Source organism: Gavia stellata, chromosome 4 (assembly GCF_030936135.1).
Source record: "Gavia stellata isolate bGavSte3 chromosome 4, bGavSte3.hap2, whole genome shotgun sequence".
Taxonomy (NCBI): Eukaryota; Metazoa; Chordata; class Aves; order Gaviiformes; family Gaviidae; genus Gavia; species Gavia stellata.
The window spans coordinates 41,559,801-41,581,520 of record NC_082597.1 but is presented as its reverse complement, the minus strand read 5'-3'; the positions used below and the strand labels follow the sequence as shown (position 1 = coordinate 41,581,520).

The window sequence follows — 21,720 nt, the reverse complement described above, 5'->3', positions numbered from 1 at the left end:
GATAATTTTAAAGCATCACAGAGATTTTCCCAGGTTATTATATAGTATAGTATCTCATTCGGTAAAGAGTATTTCAGGTTCCAGGGGAAGCTCATGTGAATATCACAGGAAATCACATACTTTTATTAAGTGTGATTCTACAGAGTGTTAGTTCTGTTTAATGGATAAGGAACTGACAATATATTCATGTTGTGAATATCATTCTCACAAGACTGAAGAACACAGAGATTTCATTAGATTTAATATGTGCCAGTAAAGTGATTGTAGGCTGTGCCCAGAGGCACAACACAACAGAACAAGATGTTATTCCCACTCTCACAAGTATTACACCTCCTACGTTGAGCCAGGGTGTCAAGGGATTCCTTGTACCCTGTCAGCACAGAAGATGGCAGATGGGAAGGGAAGATTTCACTAACTTTGTAGCAAAGACAAATACAAGATGAAAAATGGATAAAGGAGAACAATTTGAAGTAACTAAGATCAGCTGAGAACAGCTTGGAGGTACTAATTGGTCATCTGCATATGCCCAGTGTGATCTTAATTCCTATGTTCAGACAGAACAAGAAGTGTAGTGCAAGCAACAGTGTGAAACAGGTGAAATACACTGGTAAAGGTAACTGATTAAGTTGGATTCCCCTGCAAGTGGGATGAAAAAGCAGACAACAGCAGACTGTTGCAATTAGCCAACTTGAATTCAGAAAGGACAGCACTTAAGTTTTATTAACTGGAGAAGGCCTGCTGGTGTCCGAATTGGACAGGATTTTCACAAGTCCTGCAGACAGACAATTTCTGACTGCAGAACTATATGCAGTGAGGAAATAAAGAGAGCAGGACACGCTAAGTGTGCCACACCACATTAATTGTGGGATGCATATCAACGGTTTTCTGGACTTGAGCAAAATGAAGAAAGGAAATGGTGCTAAGGTTGGGATCCTGGGGTTCCAGGGGTTCTGCCCTCACTGAAAACTAACAGACTGGTCAACAAGAAAAAGGTAAGCTAAGGCAAAAAAAGGGACAGAGAAGTTAGTAACAGTGACTACATGACCAACTACAAAAAGATAGAAAAAAAAAAAGATTGTGGAAGTGTTTACTCCAAGATCATTCTGGACTATGCTGGGCAGAGGCATTTCCAGCCCCTTTACAAAAGCAAGGTAAGAATTTGAACTCTGTGAATTAAAGACAGTGTTCCAGAATAGTCTTTAGGGAGGTCTATGTGACAGTAATACAGACTGTATTTTTCTCATCCATGAGTCCAGACCTAATGGTGTTAGGGTGCCATGTAATACATGTGCAGCATTGTCCAAGTAAGTAACAAAACTGCAACTGAGGCACACATTGCTCAGAAATTAATGGTCTTTGTGTTACCATCTATACCCAACAGTGTGAAAACCTAACTGAGCTTTTTGTGTCAGTTTCTTTTTTCCCACTAATGCCTCATCTATGGAGGAATTCAACTTTTTAGTCAGAGCAACCTACCAACCAAAACAACTCAATGGAGTCAGCTCTTCATAGGTGCTGCCAGGCAGAGAATGGCTTGACCACCTGGTGGATCTGAACAGGCTCCACACCTGAGGTGTCAAGTTTTTGAAGAGTATTGCAAGTTTTTAATAGAAGTGAACTTAATAGATGCCTCATATGAACAGAAATCAATTTGTAGAACAGTCTTGCCTTTTAACTACTAAGATTTATCTACTTTGCCTGAGGTTCTCAAAGGCTCTGACTGGACGTGTAGTTAGGTCTACCTAATATGTATTTCAGAGGGAAGCAAAAGTTGGTGATTTGGAAGGCATTTGGAATTGTGGGCCTATTATAATTTTGAATACAAATTATACTTAGCTGCATACATAGAAGAAACTATGGATAATCTTTATAGTTTGGAGAAATATTTAGAATTGCGTGAGAGTGTGACTAGGAAGCTTATATTCTAGTCTTGAAAGATGCTACCATATCTGAGATGACTTGCTTCTGATGGTAAGCCTCTTTATTTGCAGTTCTGGCTTAATACAGCTGCTAATTTTATGTATTTGTCTATTATGTATGCTCTCATTTAGAAAATCATGTTAAAAAAGGCAATCATATTGGTATATTCTAAAATAAGGGCTGATAGTTGCTTCTAAGAGCAACTATTTCTAGGATAGATCACGGATTGTTTGGGTTTTTTCTGTATAAGGATCTAAACACAAAGATATGGAGGGAAAAATATTTTCAATGCCAATACAGTATTGCTGGAATGTGTTTTAGAAGCATGTATTTTAATACAATCATTGACACTATAATTCATCTGTAGTCAGAACAGTGATTAACGTGTTTAACAAGCAATGTATTACAGATGCAGATTTTGTGGGTTTCCTTTACTCTGCCATAGTCCTAATTCTTCCTGGATTTTACAAGAATCTTTGGAATAATTTTCAGCAATAAGTAAGTCCTAGAGCCGAAATAGGGAAAACAACTTACATTCTTCAGGAGTCTTATGCCAAATATAATGCTCTTACCGATGCAACAAAACCACAAAGTCCCAGACAAGAAAAGGTTTCAGTGCTGTAACAGCAGTACTAGCATCAAAGAGCCCATGTGTGGCTCTGCACTGTGGGACTGCCTTAAGATGACAGCATGCATCCTCTGTTAGAAAACAGCTGTATGTCTTTGGCCATCCCATATAAACACCACTCTCCTTTGCTTTTTTAAGGGTGGACACAAGGTAATTTAAATGAGTTAATTTGAACTGAATTACCCAATTTGAAAAGAAAAAAATTGCATTGTCTGAAAATAATATAATATTATCTGATTACTAAACCTTCTACAAAGTTCTGTGTAATTTTAGCTTAACATTTCATACCAAAAATAAGTAACAAATCAGGTGGTTATAAATATTATGGGCCTCTCTAAAATTGACTCATTTCAGTGTCAGTGCTAGCAGAGTACCTTACTAAATTTAGAAAAATATTGTGGGCACAGAACAAATACTACAAATTCTTTGTCAGTACATGCTTTCTCCTCCCTGCCTAACATTACCTTTTTACACAAAAGGCTTAATTTCCAAAAGTGACAAGCAGTTTTGGGTGCTGAGTCAGAGATGGATAGGAAGAAGCTGGGTTTAAGCAGTGTTAGGTGTCTATTCTAACAGCAGCCTCTTTACCTTCCAATAAAGGCTCTTAATCTCTCTGGCATCCTCTGTTCCATCTTGCACCAGTGCAAAACGTCCTTGCAAAATTGCACACATGGTGCTGACCATGCGAACCCCATCTCTATGTTGTCCTTTACCGATGAGCGTAGTCCCTTGACTACAGAGTGCAGATCTGAGATTTCTCTGACCAGAGTGGAAGGATGTGTTATGGGCTGAGGAGGGACCCAGTATTATTCCGGCAGGAGTAACAGTAGCATTTTAGCTATGCCTACAATCCTCCAACATGTTCTCAGAGACTTAGTGCCAAGCATTTTTCAGTGTATTCCAATGTTCAGTTCTGATTTTTCCAAAGAATATTGTGAATTTAAGCAAGATTAAAATATAATTCCTATGACAGTTTCTCTTTCCTCAGTAAACTTCCCTAAGAGTCCCCCACCAAAGTATCTTGTCCATAAAATCTGAGATTCTACTATTGAATGTGAAGGCTCACATACAGAGATAAGCAAAAAAATCCATTATCAGCAACTTAAGAAAGCAAAAGGAAGAAGAGGTAAAAAAGGAAGAACATTAGTAGTTTCATCCTCTGATCTACAATGGGGAATCCACATCTCTGATTTTTACGAAGCCAACAAAATACGACATTTATCCACGTTCATCCCTCCCATTACCCTTGTCTCTGCCAAATGCTGTTTGGGCTTTCCCCAAGCTGCTCTTTACTTCACTAAAGCCCCCATCTTAACCATCTTCTCCATTGCCCTGGTTCTCCATACTTGCCTATTCCAGCCACACGACTTTAATGCTCCCAGCACCCGCTCACACCTGCACCCTGCCACACGGCATTCCCTTTCCCTCCCCTGCATGTTAGGCAGCTCCCCACCAGCACTGCTGCCCTGACTCTCCTCTTTGCCTCCCCACCTCACTCTGAATTAAAACATAGTGCTGCTCTCAAGTACATGCTCCTTCCCTCACCATGAAATTGATTTAATTCAGGTGAGTCAATTAACTAGTTCGGGCATCTAGCAATTTCTGAGAGTTAGTATTAGCAAATAAGTGAGGAAAGTGACACAGTTTGCAGTGATAATAAAATACAGCAGCAGCTTTTCCCTCTCAGCCTAACTTCTCTCACGACACAAGTGCTGCGACCGCACAGGAAGCAAGGACACAATACACCAATTTTGTCTTCTTTAGCATTCTGAAAATTCTAACACTGAAAGTTGCCCATATCCTGCACACCAGAGCATCCTGGAAGTTTGCCTAGTGAGAAGCATTTCTCGCAAACAGAAGCTGTGAAACGGTTTTAGAAATAAAGTGTTAAATTACAATTGGCATTTCCGAGATCTTTGCTAGCAGCAAAATCTTGCTGAAGAGACATCAGCACAGATATGTGCTGGAAGAAATTTTAAGAGCACTTCCTATTCTGATTTTATAGCAATGCAACAATCAGAAGAGCCTCTAAAACATAAAAAGGCAAGACAAAAGACTGGGGACTTTCCAGTGGCTTCTACAGAAAAAAAATCCTATTGCAGCAGGCAGTGTGCGGCACAAGTATTGGGCTGGCAAACACCAGCATCCAACGGCAAAGGCACTCCTCCCACAGGCACCTCAGGCAGGCAGGCTGCCTCCAGGTCACTCTCCAAAGCAGCTCTTATGCCTGCTCGTTCGGAGGAGCCGCGCTCTGCACAGCACTGTCCTCTCGCAGGCTGCTGGGGTTAAGGACTGTCCCTATACCCATAGAAGGACAAAATCTATTGGTGTCATAGAGCTGTCCTCTACTAAACACCAGTGTACATGTAAAGAGAAGGAGCTCCCCACACCTTCTCACTCTTCTGCAAGAACAAGTATTTTCAAGTCCCTGCTTGACCAGCAAAACGACTGGTTAAATCAGTATCTGGCCGTGTTCACACACAGTTCTGTGCTCCACTAAGGCTCTTGATTTTTTTCATCTCGTTCCTGATAATTCCATTTCCTCTGTGCCTAATACCGGTACCTTCCTCTCCTGGAGCCCATTCCCTTCATCATTATTATAGATGATATAGAGGCACTCAGGTCAGTCAAGACGAACCAGGGTACCACATCTACTCCCTAGGTAGCAACACAAAAGTTGTTTCTAGTAGAAACGCTGATATAAATGTAATCTTTCAGGTATAGTAAAGATGAAAGGCATAACAAGAAAACACTCAAAGGACATCAGGAAATGGAAAATTAGAGGATATTTTCCAGAGACAGGGAGGTAAATGAGTACTTCTTTTTCTACTGATATTTCGTTAGCCCTTTTTCCTCAGCTTAAGGAACAATATTTGTCCATATTATGATCCTTTTTATTACATAATTAATACTACATAGGCTACATTAATCCACGATCGCTCTAAGAATATCTCAAAGATACTTATCAGCATTCCCCTTGCGCTCCGAACATTTGTTTTGTGTTTAATCAGCCCCTCAGCTGATAAGTGGACAGAGTAAGTTCCCCATAGCTGCTCAAGTGATAATGCCATACAAATAAGTAAGAATACACATGGCAATATCCAAACACAGCTATGCTTTCACTATTCAAATTATTACCAGTAAAGGGACAAGCTCAGCCGTTTTTCTGCAAAGCCTGAATAAATGAGCTTTGTGTAGGAAATTCAGAAGAGACTACAAGGGAAAGTTAATCATTCATCCTGGGCTGGAGTGACTGCTGAGCAGCTCTGCTGCCCATTGTAAAGTCTTTCAGTTGTCGTAATTACTACATGGTGTTAGACCCATGAGTCTGTACAGCTTTAGTTTTGCCAGTCATGTTCCTGGCTTGCCTCATTCGACTGAATTTTCCCGACTCCAACCACACAGAGAAAGGCACAGAGGATTACCACACTACAGCATGTATGAATGATCTGTCTGTATCCTGATTTGTACTTCTTCCTTTTTTCTCTTTCCTCACAGCTAGCTGTGTTCAGTGCCTTAGAAAGACATTTCCCTTTAGGATACTGCCATGAACAAGCAAAGATTAGCTACAGAAACGGCACGCATGATAAGGTAATATTCTATTATTCACTATAATATTCTAATATTCACTATACTAGTGAATATTACCTCAGCAACATGAACTTAACTATTTTGGTAACATTGGAAAGGTTATTTCTTCACTTTTGAAGAAACAAGCTCTGTATATTTTTAAAAGGCAAAACTTATACCCATAACCAGAAAGCTTTGGTCTGCTCTTCAATACAGTATATAAAAGGTTTATGGATTTCATCAAAACTGATTAGTTTATTGTCTAGACCACAGATTATTTTTCATAAGATTTCTTGTCATATCTGTGAGCCATTCTTGTAATGATGGATGAGACTGGTGCCTTAAAATCATCATTTTCTCTGTCAGCAGGCAAACCCACTGAACCCTGTCAGATGGAATATCACCGCATCCCCTGTAGCCTTATAATGTAAGGGCATAATCCGTTCTCACAGGCGTATACAGGAGTCCAGGATTGAACCTACACATAACTAAAGGATTGTTATTTGGGAGAAGAATATTAATTACACAGTTATTACAGGAGTTTTAAACTTTTGCTTGGATAAGCTGAAATTGCTACTGAAACATTGTACAACCACACGCTTCGACATTCAAATCAAAGCCGGTGATTTTGGCCCTTGGGAGGAACGGCATTCCTAGAAACCATGTCTGTCACTGTTAGTTTTATTCTCTCATAAAATGAGAAGTATGGATCATGTGAAGGCATAAGTGTCAAGTAAAATCTGGGTTCAGTTTGCAAAGAAGTGAAACTGTATACATTCTATAATTTCAGGCCAAATGTTAAGAGCTTAGCTTGTCATACAGTCAATTCTATGCACACAAGTAAATGTTCAGTTGCCTCTTTATTTACATTTCTTATGCAGCAGATACATCTGAAAGACCTACTCTGAAGTGACTCTTTCTAAAGGAAGGCAAAGTTAAATTTGCCTAGAGAGGGTCTGAACCAGAAGTTTAATCTCCTCATCACTTTGAAGGCAATAGAACTGACGTTTATTGCTGTGCCATGCAGCCCCACCTCTGGATAACTAAAGACTATGTGGCAGATGGATGCTTTAAGAGCCTTCCACGGAGCCTTCCAGTGCATATTGTGTTGTCTGTTTAGATGATAAACTCCTGGAAAGGCCTGGACTGGTACATTTTTCCGTGTTTTGTGCAACTCTACTATTTATGGTGTTTAAAATGATTGTCACGATTAATCCATAGATAAACCACCCTAAGGAAGCTCTGCAAGAGCAGGGACTTAAATGTGGCATAAATACCATTTGGTCCCTGCTATTTACAGTGCCTATTATGGTTCCCCAGGGAGCCATGCGTCTAATGCCTAATTCATGGGTCACGCAGGGGAGATGAGCACCGACTTTATTGGACTGTGAATTAGGCCACTGATACATAACACCCCCAAAGCCTGCAGGATGACGTTATATATGTGTGTGTATATATATATACACCTCTATACCTCCTACAACATCCACCTGTGCTATGAAGCCATAGGACTTTAATATAAATTGGTGGATCATTTTTGAAAGGTAAAAGGCAAGTTTCACCTTTTGCTAAATGTATATGGTTCCTGGTTTTTGGTATTTATACTTATGTAACAGGACTTTCAAATAGCTTTAATTGGGAAGCTGCAAAGAAGATACATATAATATGTGTTGTATTGCCTGTTAGGAGAGTAAATTCCTGGCAGGGCCTGTGCTGGTATCTGTGTCTGTGCTCGCTCCAGCACTAAATCTTACTTCCAATGTTTAGGAGTTATAATTGTGATAAAATCTGGAGACAAAGTCTCCTAAGAAACCCAGCTTAACTTGTCGTGTTAGTGCAGAACACTACCCTTCCACATATGTGAAGATACAGTTTGAATTCTGAATTAATGTCACATGAAAATAAAACTAAGTCTAATTCTCATCCCTGATGTTCCACATTACAAAACACTTACACGCCCAGTAGTCTTTACTCATGAATTACAGTAGCAGTTACTACAATCAGTACCGAGTACCTGACAAATGTATTTAAGAAAGTCTCTATAGTACTTCAAAGGCTTAACATCTCTGTTTTAATCAATCAAAAAACTAATAATCTCTGTTTTTCTGAGCAGTAAAATCCACTCACATTACATTACGCATATATACACTTGCACAAAAGAAATTTTCAAGTGAATAAGGGAGAATCTCTCTCATGCTGCACTGAACTGTGAATCATGAACACTTCCAACAGTCCATATTCACTTGTTTTACCTCTTTTTCACAAAGGAACTCATTTCAGCCCAGAACTTAAGCATATGCTTAATACCCTGCTAGGTTGTTCCAATACAGCCAGAAAAACAACAGTTTACTCTGTGTCATGTTTGAGTTCCATAATATTCATGTTCTAAGCAAGGATAACAAACTTCTAAACATTTCCCAATAAACATAACTATATTTGTAGGACTTCCTCAACAGGAATATTCTATAAGCTCCAGATGTGTCAAGCAAAATTTGGTATTAAATTTTACATCTTAATGATTTAAATCTGCTGGACAAGCACAGAATACTCAAGGTTGACAGCGTGCCCTCTTTCATGAATAGGTGAACACAGAAGCTTCTAAAGCTAAACTGAAATTCTGAAGCATCAGCTCTATATCCTCGGCCTTAAAATGTGACACAAAAACTGCTCTAAACAGTAAGATGAGGTTTCCCTAGCATCAGCCAGGAATGTCAGCTTGTCTCTGGGATGAAGGAAGTGTGCAGAGTCAGCTTGGAGCAGGAACAAAACAATCCAGGAAGTGGAAAAAGGGTAGGGGCAGAGATGCGTAAGTGCCTGCTGATTTCAGCCAATGTAACAGTCCCCACAGGACCAGTTCAGCTGGCTTCAAAAATGGAACAGCTAGAACCCCCTGCCTTGTCCAGTCCAGCTCTTGACTGCTTCCCGAGACAAGTGAGGTATATACCCAACACATGGTTACATCTGCCTACTCAATGTATGAGCATGGAGAGGTCCACTCCAAAGTACTACTTAAAAAGAAGTATCAGACCTTCCAACCACATGTCAAATTACTTCATGGAGTGTGACAGAATCAAAAGATAAGGACAGGAAATGGATGTGTGATGTAAGACATAAGACATAGTCACAGAGAGAACTGTCAGGATGCAAATGGGCACATTAAAAGCTTTATCTTGTTGTTCTATTACTCCAATGATTTTTTTCAATTCTTTTAACTAGCCTCATCTTTACTACGGTTCAAATGGAAGGGTCACCACATGCTATTGATACCAAGCAAAGCTCAAGAGATTTCTAAAGAGCCATCTTCATAAAAATACACCCATGAAGTACTTACTTAAACAACTACAGCCTCTTGAAAGATATTCATTGAGAAACGTAAGTACCTGTTGTCTCCAAGGGCAAGATCCTTGGGTTTAGCATCACTATCATAAACAAAACGCTCTTGGGAGATCACTATGACATTGTCCGTAGTTTCATTTCCCAAAATAGTGATAACAGGATAACCCATCTGTAGTGTCCATTGATCCATTACTTCTTGGATATTTACAGATTTTCCAACCCTTTTTAAAGCCTTCAAGAAAAAAGAAAAGTTTCAATATATTGAAGCAATATCACCATCCAACATATAAAACTCTTTTTTTTTTTCCGTCCCAGAGACCATAATTAGTTTTAGAGGTTTAAATAACCATCACTCATGCACACACACATATTTACACCCAGTACACACACACTACATAATTTAGCCAACAGTCTCTGTATATCTTAAAAATAAATGTTAAGCAATCTTGCCAAAGAGGAGAGCGACAGTCAGAAAGTCGTATTTCCCACATCATTCAGGCACTTTTGCTATAACAGAAAAAACAACCTGCTTTACAGGGTTTTAAGAAGAGCCACAGAAATACTGGGTGTCTGTCTCCAAAAGATATTCTTGACCAGCTAAAGTTAAAAAATACTCAGTGTTAGTTCATTTGGGGTACCTACAATAAGGCACATTCAAGGGGCCCAATTTCTAAAAGTACAGAGGTTCTCTGTTCTGAAAATCAAATGACTAGTTATTTGAAAATACTGGCCCTCATGTCCAAAGTGAGGCCATGTATATCAAGATATCCCCAGCTCCTTCATAAACTGCACCTGTCATAACACATAGAGGATTAATGTGTTCATATTCGATAACATATGTCAATAAAAATGCTGGTTTACAAGTGGATTTTAGTCTGAAACAAAAAGAGATACTATGGCATCATGGGAGATGAGACTGGCTACAAGGAGAATGACAGGCACCATTTGTTCTTCAGCAATGGAAATGTCCCTAGCTGCCAAACAGTCCTAGATCACAGACTGAACAACCTCTGATGAATACAAGCAGAAGCCAGCAAGAGGTCTTCAGAACTGAAGTTGAAATTGCAATGCATTAGGAACAAAGCAGCTGGCAACAAACATGCTTACAGGTGAGGCAAAGGGAATTACTAGCCTTAACAATAGATTTGAGCATACAGTATAGCCATAGTGGTTATGGGCCAGAATACAGTCTCATTTTTGTTCTATTTTATTAGCTGTGGTTTCTGCTGTTCTTTCAAGATTACAGTCATCCCTCTGACCCTCCATCACCCAGAACTGTCCCACAGGTTTTAACAGAGGAAGACAACACGTGAGAAGCAAGAAAGACTTTTGCAGTGGCATTCAACTTCTGATTAAGACATAGACTTAAGGGCCTGACGGCATGTTACATGTCTCAACTCTCATTAATAGTTAGTACAGACATAGGACTCAGTCCAGTTACCCACACATAGGTCGCTAATGTCATTTAACCTTGACCTGACAATCCAGAAGGGTTATTTCCCCACAGATCTTGTGTCAAATTGATTAGACCCACCTGAATGTCTTGAACACGCTGCTGCACCTCATCTGGCCCTAGTTGCCTATATTTGAACAACTATCTCGAATCTCCAGTCAACAGTTAGTGGTTCCAGCTCATTTTAAAATAATTGTGTAGTGGCTAGTCAACTGAATTGCTTGCTCTCTATGCTCACTGACTATATCGACTAGATTTCTGGGACTCCAGTTGTTCCTATTCAGCAAGTGTCAATTGAGATGTCCCAAAATATTCAACACATCCTTGCAGAACTGGGGGACCTACAGCAGACATGCTTATCTCATGTGGCAGCTGGAAGCCAGGTAGGATAAATGAAGGTAAATGTTGTTAGATCTTTACCAAAAGGCAATTGAATCCAGCACTCACTGACAACAATTGGAGCTTGGACACCTAGCTTATATGTATACACCTGTTTGTCTAGATAAATACAGATGTCTCAGCCTCCAGCAGACTCCCAGCTTTGGTGTCAATAGTTACAACTAGATTGTCATGTTTATACATGGTTTGAGTTGGTACTTGTGCGCAAACTCCCTGACTGTACTCTACATTGCCTTACACTCTGTCTTTATTCTGGAGTGCCCAGACTAGCTCTGTAGGCAAGAAATTCAGGCATGCTTGGCTCACTTTATGAAAATTAAACTCTGCCCTTATAGATCCCTGGACCTGGCTCTAGAAACTCAAGCTGAGCTTGGGCATAGCAACCAAAGGGAGCATGGACATAGCAACTATAAGTCTCTACAGCCTGCCAAATATTATAGTAAACACATATCTGTTTACACCAAACTTTAAAGCTTTAATAGTTTTGCCCTTCACACAAACCATAAATCCATACAAAAATCACAAACACACCTGATGTAAATGCCAAAGCTCAGCACTTTCATGTGCTTTCCAGTTTATGGGCCTCAGCATGCTGACACTAAAGTCAGTAATAGCGGAGTCCGTGAACTATCTTTTACTGCACATCAGTGACATAGCATAAGCAAGGAAATATATTCTAACATAACGAAGAATAGAAATACTGCAAAAAACATATTTTAATGTTGCCACTAGGTTAACTCAAATGGAATTTCTTTCCATTAATTTTTATATTTGTTCTGGGGTCTGAAGATGTCAATATGCACTAGTCACTCCTAACCTCACCAAGAAAAATACCACGCTAAATTCCTGCTTCTTCCTCAGTGAAACAGATTAAAGCATTTTACCTTTGACAATGTGTTCCAGAGATCATTTCTGGCTGCATTGCCATACTTGTGAATGGTTAAATAGTCCTACAGAAATAAAATAAAAATACAAATCAGTATTACTATACACAAGCCAAACAACCAGAGCTGTGAATCACTGCTATTATAAGTTAAATCACACTAATGTTTGCATTTGTCAGAAACCTAGAAATTTACAATATGTTTATCCTAAGGGAGTAAATAAACAGTTTCTAAAGCTAGTTTACAATGCAAAAATTGTTGTTAAAAATTTCCTTTACAGCATTCAATGTTCTTCCTTTTCTGCATAAGTCACTCTATAAGCTAAATATTTTGAATATACATTTAAAATACTTGTCTAATCTCAGAAGGGGTTCCTAGGTAATTCTCGACAATGAAAGGAGAAGCTGCTGAAAAACAGTTCCAGTTGCTATGTTAGCAGGTCATTCTGTGTCTAGTGTCAAAAATTTTCTCACTCAGATGACAGCTAGATTTGTTACAAAAGATTTAACGGAGCAATAGCCTACCTGAACTACAAACTCTTATGTAGGGAGATCCTGGCGCTTCAATGTAAAAATACATCATACTGGCAACTGGGGCTGTAACAGGTTATCACAAAGGCTCTCCGCGACAGGGAACAGTGGAAAAGGGTTGATGGGAACCCAACTCCATGCTTATGGGCAGGTACCTACATGTGTGTTCTGACAACATACGTGACGTACAGTCTGAGGAGGTTATAAATTGAATGCTTTCATTTATGCAACCACAGTTTCAATGACTGAGGGTCCGTTCTTCTCCCATAGCAACCAGAAAGATGATTCCTGATAAGCTACCATCATATTAAATTAAGTTCCCAAATTAATAGTTTAAGCATATGATCAGGTTAGGTCTAGGCCTTTCAGGTACAAAACACTTCCAATTTTTAACGACATCTGGAGAGACAACAGTGTTAGTTTCCCACCACCCTATGCCCCTAGACAACAGCTCATTCAATTACAGAAGTGAAATTCAGCAATGATTATTTGAGTAACATACATTTCAAGCATTTTGATTGGAAGAATTAAGTGAAAAAACACATCAGAGGTTGTAAATCAATGGGTTCTCCTGCATTTGAATTTCTACCATCTTCACTTTACACAGCAGTAGGAGACAAACCCTAATCTACAGCACAATGATAAAACTGGGACAAATTTGCTGACTCTGTTATCTGTGTTTTGTGTGAAGTAAGATACTTTGGGAATAATTAGTATTTGGAAAGCAAATTTTCTGATACACAAATTGTAGCACCTGTGACAGATTTAGCTTTTGTCAGCCAACTCACAGTACAACAAGCAGCAACTCCCATTTAATCACAGGCCAGGAAGGCTAAATGAGAACACTGACTCTGTAAATGCAGTGCCAAGTCTTAACAATGTTATGAGACTAACTTGGAAAAAAGACAGTATTATACAGGCTGCACCTATAGCACACTGTGCTTCGATTTTGTCTAAAACACAGAAACATTTAAGGAACAGTGAAATATTAAATTTCAAATCAAAAAGCTAAAATAGGAATAAACAAAAGTGGAACAAGGTAAATAAACAACAACAAATATAAATGTGCATTTTAAGCAATACTAGAAAATGCTGCATGTATTGGTCCTTCTGAGAGTTGCTTTCAGAATCGTTACACAGCAAAATAAAATGGGTGGAACACTTGAGGATTTACTCCATCCAGACAATAATTCTGTTTACCAATCTACCATTAGACATTAAATTTGACTTCTACATTTTGCAGTCAGAAAGACTGCAAAGAGATTATATGCTTCTGTCCTTTTCTTTTGTGTTTTTTCCCAATCCACATATTGGGAGGTTTAGATGTGCTCATCTCTCAGTTAAAAATTTATTATCCTCTAATCTAACATGTTTCTCACACAAAGGAAAACAAAAGGAATCCTAACATTTACAATGAAATAAGAAAATACAATGATAAACACAACATACGAGTATAGTCCTGGTACCATACAACTTGATCATCCATTTTTTCATTATTTCATGAAAGTTGCATCGAGACATACACATAGCATCAAACTAGGACTATTATTGTATGCATACTACACAAAAAACAGTCCTAAGTGACAGTGTGCATCAAAATATGCTTCCAATAGTAAATCTACATTGCAATCCAAAATCTGAGTGCACACAAGACCAAAAAGTTACTGAACCAGGTCCCATCAAACATCCTCAATATCAGTATCCTGTTTTCAACAATAACCAGTAGTAGACACCTAGAAAGGGTGTAAAACAGGACAAGCATACAGTGATACTTCCTCAGTACACTTTCCCATCACCCAGCACTTCATGGCACAAGGAATCCTGAGCAGATTAGTACCTTTGCATTTAATAGTTATCTTCTGTGAATTTAGCCAGTTGCTTTCTGAACCATATAAACGTTTAGCATTTGCAACACCTTATAAAAAAGCATTTCCCACTTCAGTGATCTGTTGTGTGAAGATACCTGTTTCAAACATCTGCCCACCTGCTGGTTTCATCTGCTGCTCCCTAGTTCTGGCACTAGACACAGTGCATTACTGTTGCCTGCTTCACTGTCCCCAAGCCATTCATGCTTTTACAGATCTGTATCATATGTGTCCTCGTATCAGAGCTTGCTTTTATACTGAGAACACCACCAGACCTAACCACGCCCAGCTATGCTGCAAAGTTACATTTTGTTACCACCATCCAAGCTGTTGACTTCAAAGCTAGCTAGGGTTACCATGACGCAGCCTGAACTTCCATTACCGAATAAGCAGCCTCTCTTGAAGTACCTTTCATGGACAGGCACTCAAAAAGGAAGAGAAAAAGTTTATACATATCAGCATCAAATACATCCCAGGAAGTATTAAAATAGGAGCCAAAGATCTATACATACCCTGCTTGTCTGTTATAAGGATGCAACAAGCAAGAATATAATCCATTTTTCCTCCTGGGGACCCATATCTAAGTCTTAAGCAGCTTGCAAAGGGGCAGAAGACATGTTCTCATTCACTGTAATTCTCCAGGACAGGAATATTAGCTACCCCTTCGCCTTTACATTGAATAGAAAAGAACCAAACCAAAGCAAAGAGAAGAGAGATGCAAGCCACAGAACAGAAAAGGAGGATGATGCTGAAAACACAGTTGCCTGAATCTAAGCTGTGTTCAGCACAGCTCCAAAGCAGGTAAAGTGACTTAAAGCCACTTGCCCATGAACACATATGCCCAGAACCACCTGGCTGCAAGGCTGCTTTCCATAATAAACTCACAAGTCTATCACCTACAAAAGCTGTTCCATCAGCTGGAGTATGCTGGAGCATGAAGATATGCTTCAACCACCTTCCTAACTTTCAGCTATAACCCTATGGTATGTGTGAGGAGAAAAGATGGCACGAAAACCTCGTGAACAACCCAAGACTCAAGAGCACTCTTCTACAACTTCCCCTTTCTCCTTCACTGTAATGCCACCTCTAAACTTTTTCTTTGTCACGGGGAAAGCAGAAAGAGAGTTCTCAGACCCTAGTGCAGTGTCTCTCTACATGGAAAATTAATCACACACACAAAAATGATCATTTGGTTTTATATTTTCAGCAAGCATCCTCTTGTAATATCCTTCTTAACATCTTGGCATTAAAACATGAAGCCACTTTTTGCCAAAAAGAATAACGGAATATGACCCCTTCACCTCTATCAATTAAAAAAAAATATAATCAGACAATGTGGTTTTCTGACATGTGTTTTAGAAATTTTTATCATCAAATAAAAAAAATCCAGAAACTCTCATACCATGAAAACGAAGTCCAATTACTGCACAACCAAAACCTAAGATCTTGCAAAAAATCCCAACAGATTTAGAGTATAAGATAATGCTTTTTCAAATAGTAATCTTAATTCCCCCCCAAAAAATTAAAAGGCTCAGTGCTTTTGAAATTATTTTTTTACTTGAATACTGAAGCAGATAGCTTGAACAATAGTAGAAATAAGAGTACAGTGAAAAGTGCTAAAGGATTTTGAACAATGTTTTTAGTAATGCTGTATTGATTAAGCTTGCAGGCCCTTTATTATATTAGACTTTTTTAAGAAAAGGAGATTATTGAAAAGGAAAAAGTCTTTTATCCCTTTGCAGTCTTAGTTCTCTCAGTACTGCTAGGGATTGAGCCTCTTAGTTTCGAAAAAATTAACTACCCCACCACCCAAACATGATAACGCTCACAACTAATAAAAGGTAGTGACTGATAAATGCAAAGACATTAAACAAGTGTAAAGGGGGAATAAGTCTCCAAACATGTATCTAGCTTTCAGGGGAGACTTCAGATCTATAACCGGGAACTGAAACATCAATTCTAGGACCAAAGTCCTTTCTCAGTTTATCTGTATGAAGTTGACTGGTTGGCTGAAGGAACAGCTCCCGACTTACATGAGTGGTACAGAGATCTGAAACAGATTAACATTGAATAACTTACTTTTTCTCCTAAAGGTAACTGGGAAATTCCAGTATATAAGATGAATGAGGAAAAAGTAGCAAAATATTTTGGCACCAAATTCTTGTGGCTACGTTCCTCTGAATGTCCTTATTTCTCAGGGCTCAGGAAAGAGCAGTCTTGCCTCTACCTCCCTCTTTTGTTTTTCATTCCTACTCCTGGGTGCACATCCTCCTCCCTTCAGCCTACAATATATTACTGTTGAACAGTTTTATACACGACTGCTGTATCTCACCGAAGATTTAGAGCTACTAATAAAAACATTTAGTTCAGGTGGAAATCAGGCTCTAAGACTCTGGCTATCAAATCCAGCATGTTTGTTTTCCCACAAATTTGTATACGTAACCTTAAGCCACCAGACACCATCTGACAGATGCTGGCTTACTGACTCTAACATGCCACCTTTTTTCCCCCCTTTCCTTCACACATCAAAGCTGCTATCGCATATTATCTTGACATTGCCTAACATTCAAATAGAAAAGCTTGGGCACAGGTCAGAGGGGGGAAGGTACTGCATGTGTTTGCAGTGGTGGGTGCCAAACAAGAGGGAGTGAAAATCAGTGGTAAAGCACTACCAGCAAGCTACAAAGAAGTGAAGATTCCCATAAGAGAAGAAGTCTACTGAATAGAAAAGCTAGAAGACCCAACCAGGTTCGCAGTATTTTTCAGCTGTACAACAGACTAACCTTTGAGAAAGAGCCTTAAGGAAGAGAAGTGATCACCCTCCTGGCTGGGCAGTTAGACAAGCCAGACAGGGTACAAAATAAGAAGTAGGTAAATTCACCTTATTGGTCATGGTAAACATTGTATAAGGCAAATTAGATGGGGGTTAACTCTATTCGTGTCAGAATTAATTTGTACCAGTGAGTCAAGCTGCAGAGCTACCTCCAAATTGAAAGAACAGCTGTGATCAGACCACTTATCAAAGCAGTACTGCAAAGCCAGCTAAGAAAATCCTTGGAAACAGATTTTTCCAGGTCAAGTAAGCCAAAAAACTTCTTCACCTTCTACATCAGTTTTACTAAGAGTGCCCAAAACTGCTTCCAGGCAGCCTTGTCAGAAACTGCCAACCTACAGAACACACTAGAGGCATGGAATATACTTTAACTTTCAGGAGTGAGTTCTACTAGAGGATCAAGAATGTCGACATCCTTCCTATACTTTAATCTACTATTGCATTTAAAGGTGTTCCTCAACAAAAAATTAAGTTACTCGCTGGCCACCAAGCCAAGAATTAAACTGATGAAAAAAAGTATTTCAACCTAGGATAACAAAAGCAGCATCAAAATGGTATTGAAACAGCAAGCACATAAGGAGTGTAAGGCCATGCCTGCAGTGTAGACAGTCCCCACCCAGTACTAAAATTATCACATCTGTTTTATATACAGACACAGCATCAAATGCATTCCTGTACTTCCCTTGCACTACAGTTTGATAACACTTTGATAGTACAGCCAGACTCAGTACCTTCCACAACCTCTGCTCCTCTTTGTCCCCATACCCCTGTTTGTGAGGCTACTTTGCAAACTAGACATCTGAAATGGCCTGCCTAGGAAGCAAATCTATCATTCTGCACCCTTCCTTCCTTGATCAAGTACACCAAAAAGGACTCCAAACTCTTCCACTGGTACAAATCAAGTGGTGCTGGGTGGCCCTGATTGGATGGGAACGAGCAGCTGGAGGTAGCATTGAGGAAAATAGAAGGCTGCCTTCCTAAGGCAGTGCCTTCTCCAACTATGTGATGAGTATTATTACAGAGACCAGACAGAAAGAAGCACAGTTCTGATTTCAGAAGCCAGTTAAGAGAAAGATAATCAACGTATCTCATTTGAGGGAAACAAAAACTTTATTTTGAAGTGCATTTCTCTACAGGACATAATCCAATGTCCAACTAATGGTTGACAGTATCATTCTTCATCAATAAGCTAATTTTTACAGTGAATTAGTTAACCTTCATTAAACCTCACATATGGACACTGTCATTCAGAAATTAGGTAGACTAAACTCAGTGACTTCAAGTCACAATGAAAACACTATCATGAATTAAAGTAAATGAAATAACAGTTAACTTCAGTTTTGAGTGTCCACATGGGGCTACAATGAGGTTTAACTAATCCAATTACAATTCACACCTTTAGCTATTTTGAATGAACTTTTGTGTGTCCCTGTATAAACACAGCTTAAACCTTGCTTACTTGGCATTCAAAACAAAACTCTGAATTAGCATTTTACACAACTTTGAACAATCAAAGCATGTAGCTGCAAAGGATAATCTTTATTTTCTTATTATTTCTAATAATTCTACACATACCAGTGGAGCTACCTGTTGAATCCCTTCCAAAAAGAAATTTCTTGGCTAACATATTTTAAAGTGACTACTAACTCTATCTATCTCTTCATTTTCTAAAAGTTGTGTCCCTGTAAGATGCCCAGGCCTGGCACACAGGATTGGGGGTTTTTTTTATTTTTTTAATCTTCTCAAAATGTTTTTTGTCTTTTTCTTTAAATAATAACACAAAAGAATTATTTTATCTGCTCCATACACAATGATAGTTTCTCAATTGCTAATTTATCCAGACTGTATTTTTACCATTAGGTGCATTAAGCAATTAAAAATTCTTAAGACCAAGTAACACTTTCAACGCTACCAATAATTTTACCATGGTACTACAGCAAAGCAGTGTTTAAAATGTCCACTGTCAGGAACTTCTTAGCCAACTTCTAGATTCAAATTCACAAATAGGTAAAAAGAAGTTAAAAAAAGCCTGAGAGGGTGCAACATACTTCGGAGGCATCATGCAAGTATTCACTTCAGCTGTGTTTTGCCTTGTCTTTGCGCTACTATCTCAGTCAATGCATAAAGTCCTAGGGAAGGAAATCAGTGGAATCCCATCAATGTACACCAGCTGAAATTCCAGCCCTTTATTTTCAAAAGGTATATTTAGGTTTTTTTTCACACACAACAGTGATACAATGCTCTCAATCATCAGAAACTGGAAAATATCCACTGTCAACATGTCATATCTGCAATTAAATCATTATATCCAAACAGCAAGCTATAACTACTAATCAGGAAGAGTGATACTGGAACCATATATGGAAATAAATCTTTATTTTCTCTAGAGCCAATGATGCTGAATAGGCTACATAATTATAGTATTTTACTTTGTCCTTTTTCCTTTGTAATTCATAATACTCCCATACGCTCTAACAATAATCAGATCAGCCCAACTGACATTTCCAGCATTATATAGGTCAACGGGATTTTTAGCATTGATTTCAGTGGGAGAAGAATTAGGGCAATGTTGAGAGTATCATCTCATCCACAGTGTTGAAAGTGTAACATCCATTTAGAGGATACAGATAGGACCAGCATCCTGTCCCAAACAGCATGCCATCCAGGCTGAGACACAAGAGAAACTAGTAAAAGAAAGGCGGAGGCAAGAGCCATCATTAAGTCAATGGGACTGCTTTCTTCACTCTAGCTGCTTCTTGTTGATAACAGACCAGTACTGTAAATCAGAAGTAACCCAACTGAAATCAATATGGTCCTGTCATTTTCATTCCAACAGGAGAAAAGAATCAAACCTCAAACCACCGTAAGAAATGCAATTTTGCAATTAATATATCTTCTGCATTGCAACTCAGTGAATCCAATGTGAATCACGGAATCACTAAGGTTGGAAAAGACCTGTAAGATCATCAAGTCCAACCATTAACTAACACCACCATGCCCATTAAACCATGTCCCACAATGCCTCATCCACATGTTCCTTGAACAATGGAGCATCTGAAACAGATTCAAAATTTGCACTCAGGCAAATTTCCAGCTACTTTAAAACATATCCTGCTTTGCTGGGAGTCCTTATTAAAAGATCAGAATTATTAAATGGAGAGGGTTATTTCCCTTCTAAAATTCAGCTTCACATATTAGCTATAAACATGAAGAGGAAGGAGGTTCCATTTTGAAACACAGCAACAGCAATTGCAGTGTGGTGGCAAAACAGTTTGCGTGCAAAGTCTAAAGGGAACAGTTACAAGGATTGCAGAGTTATTGCCTAGCAGATTCTGATGCTATCTGCTGTGCAGTGAGACACCTGCTAGTATATTAAGCTTGGCTTTAAGGAAAAATGTATTTGATGTATTATTTGGTAGTGGTACTAAACTACTGAGCTAAGAAGAAATCTTACAGAAATAAAGCACTCTTTGAAATTGAACTGCATGTATTTGACTGAATTTGTACATTCATTTTAGTTCTGCCTTGTTTGGTTGTATAATACATTTGAACCTAAAACCAGATATTGCTCAATAAATACATTTTTAATGCACACAAAAAATGATGGAATGTTTCCCAGAGATATTTGGATGGTACCTGCTAATTGTGGCAGGTTGGCTGCTCATTACTCTGCATTAACTTGAACTATGCCCAGGGATTGCTAACCAGGCAAAAAATATCTGACTTTTTTGCAATACTTTTTTCTACAGAAACCCCAGAATTAGAATGAAATTAATGCTACTCACTATGACAAGGTAACCATAAATCACTCGAGAAAACTTATAATAAGTATGCTTTGCATGTCACTGTGTCTAGATCATAATGATCTGCAACATTTGTACAGTAACAATGAGTAACAGATAGGAAAGCAGTAACAGCGAAGCTGTTTTGTTGTTTGTATCAACTGAGCAAATGTTTCTCACAGTACAGAAGACCATCATACAATACAGTCACTAGAACTGTATTTAATTTTGCAAAATGAAGACACCTTAAAAATCATTAGCATTTAGATCTGGCTATATGCTACTGTGTCTACCTAGCTACAGCAACTGAACTTTAAATGTATGCAGAGAAAGAGAAAGGAAGAGGAAGAGGAAGAGGAAGAAAAAGAGTGAGGAGAAGGAGAAGAAGGAGAAAGTTTTGATGATGGTCTGTTTATCCTGTAGGGATTCAATTTTTTTCTGACTGTCCTCCACTGGGCTGAACAGAAGTAGATTTATTTAATTTCTGACGTGTATTAAGTGTTAACTAGGAGTTCAATCC

General features: G+C 38.7%; 1 protein-coding gene across 1 annotated transcript in view; it reads right to left on the bottom strand.

Annotated features, from left to right (window-relative positions):
- The window catches only part of TRHDE (thyrotropin releasing hormone degrading enzyme), a 211,988-nt gene that overhangs the window by 62,163 nt on the left and 128,105 nt on the right, over positions 1-21,720 (bottom strand). The window contains exons 8-9 of the mRNA XM_059817016.1: positions 12,191-12,256; positions 9,499-9,686 (exon numbers count right to left, since the gene is read on the bottom strand). Coding sequence (XP_059672999.1) covers positions 9,499-9,686; positions 12,191-12,256 — 254 coding nt within the window. The remainder of the gene's footprint in view (positions 1-9,498; positions 9,687-12,190; positions 12,257-21,720) is intronic.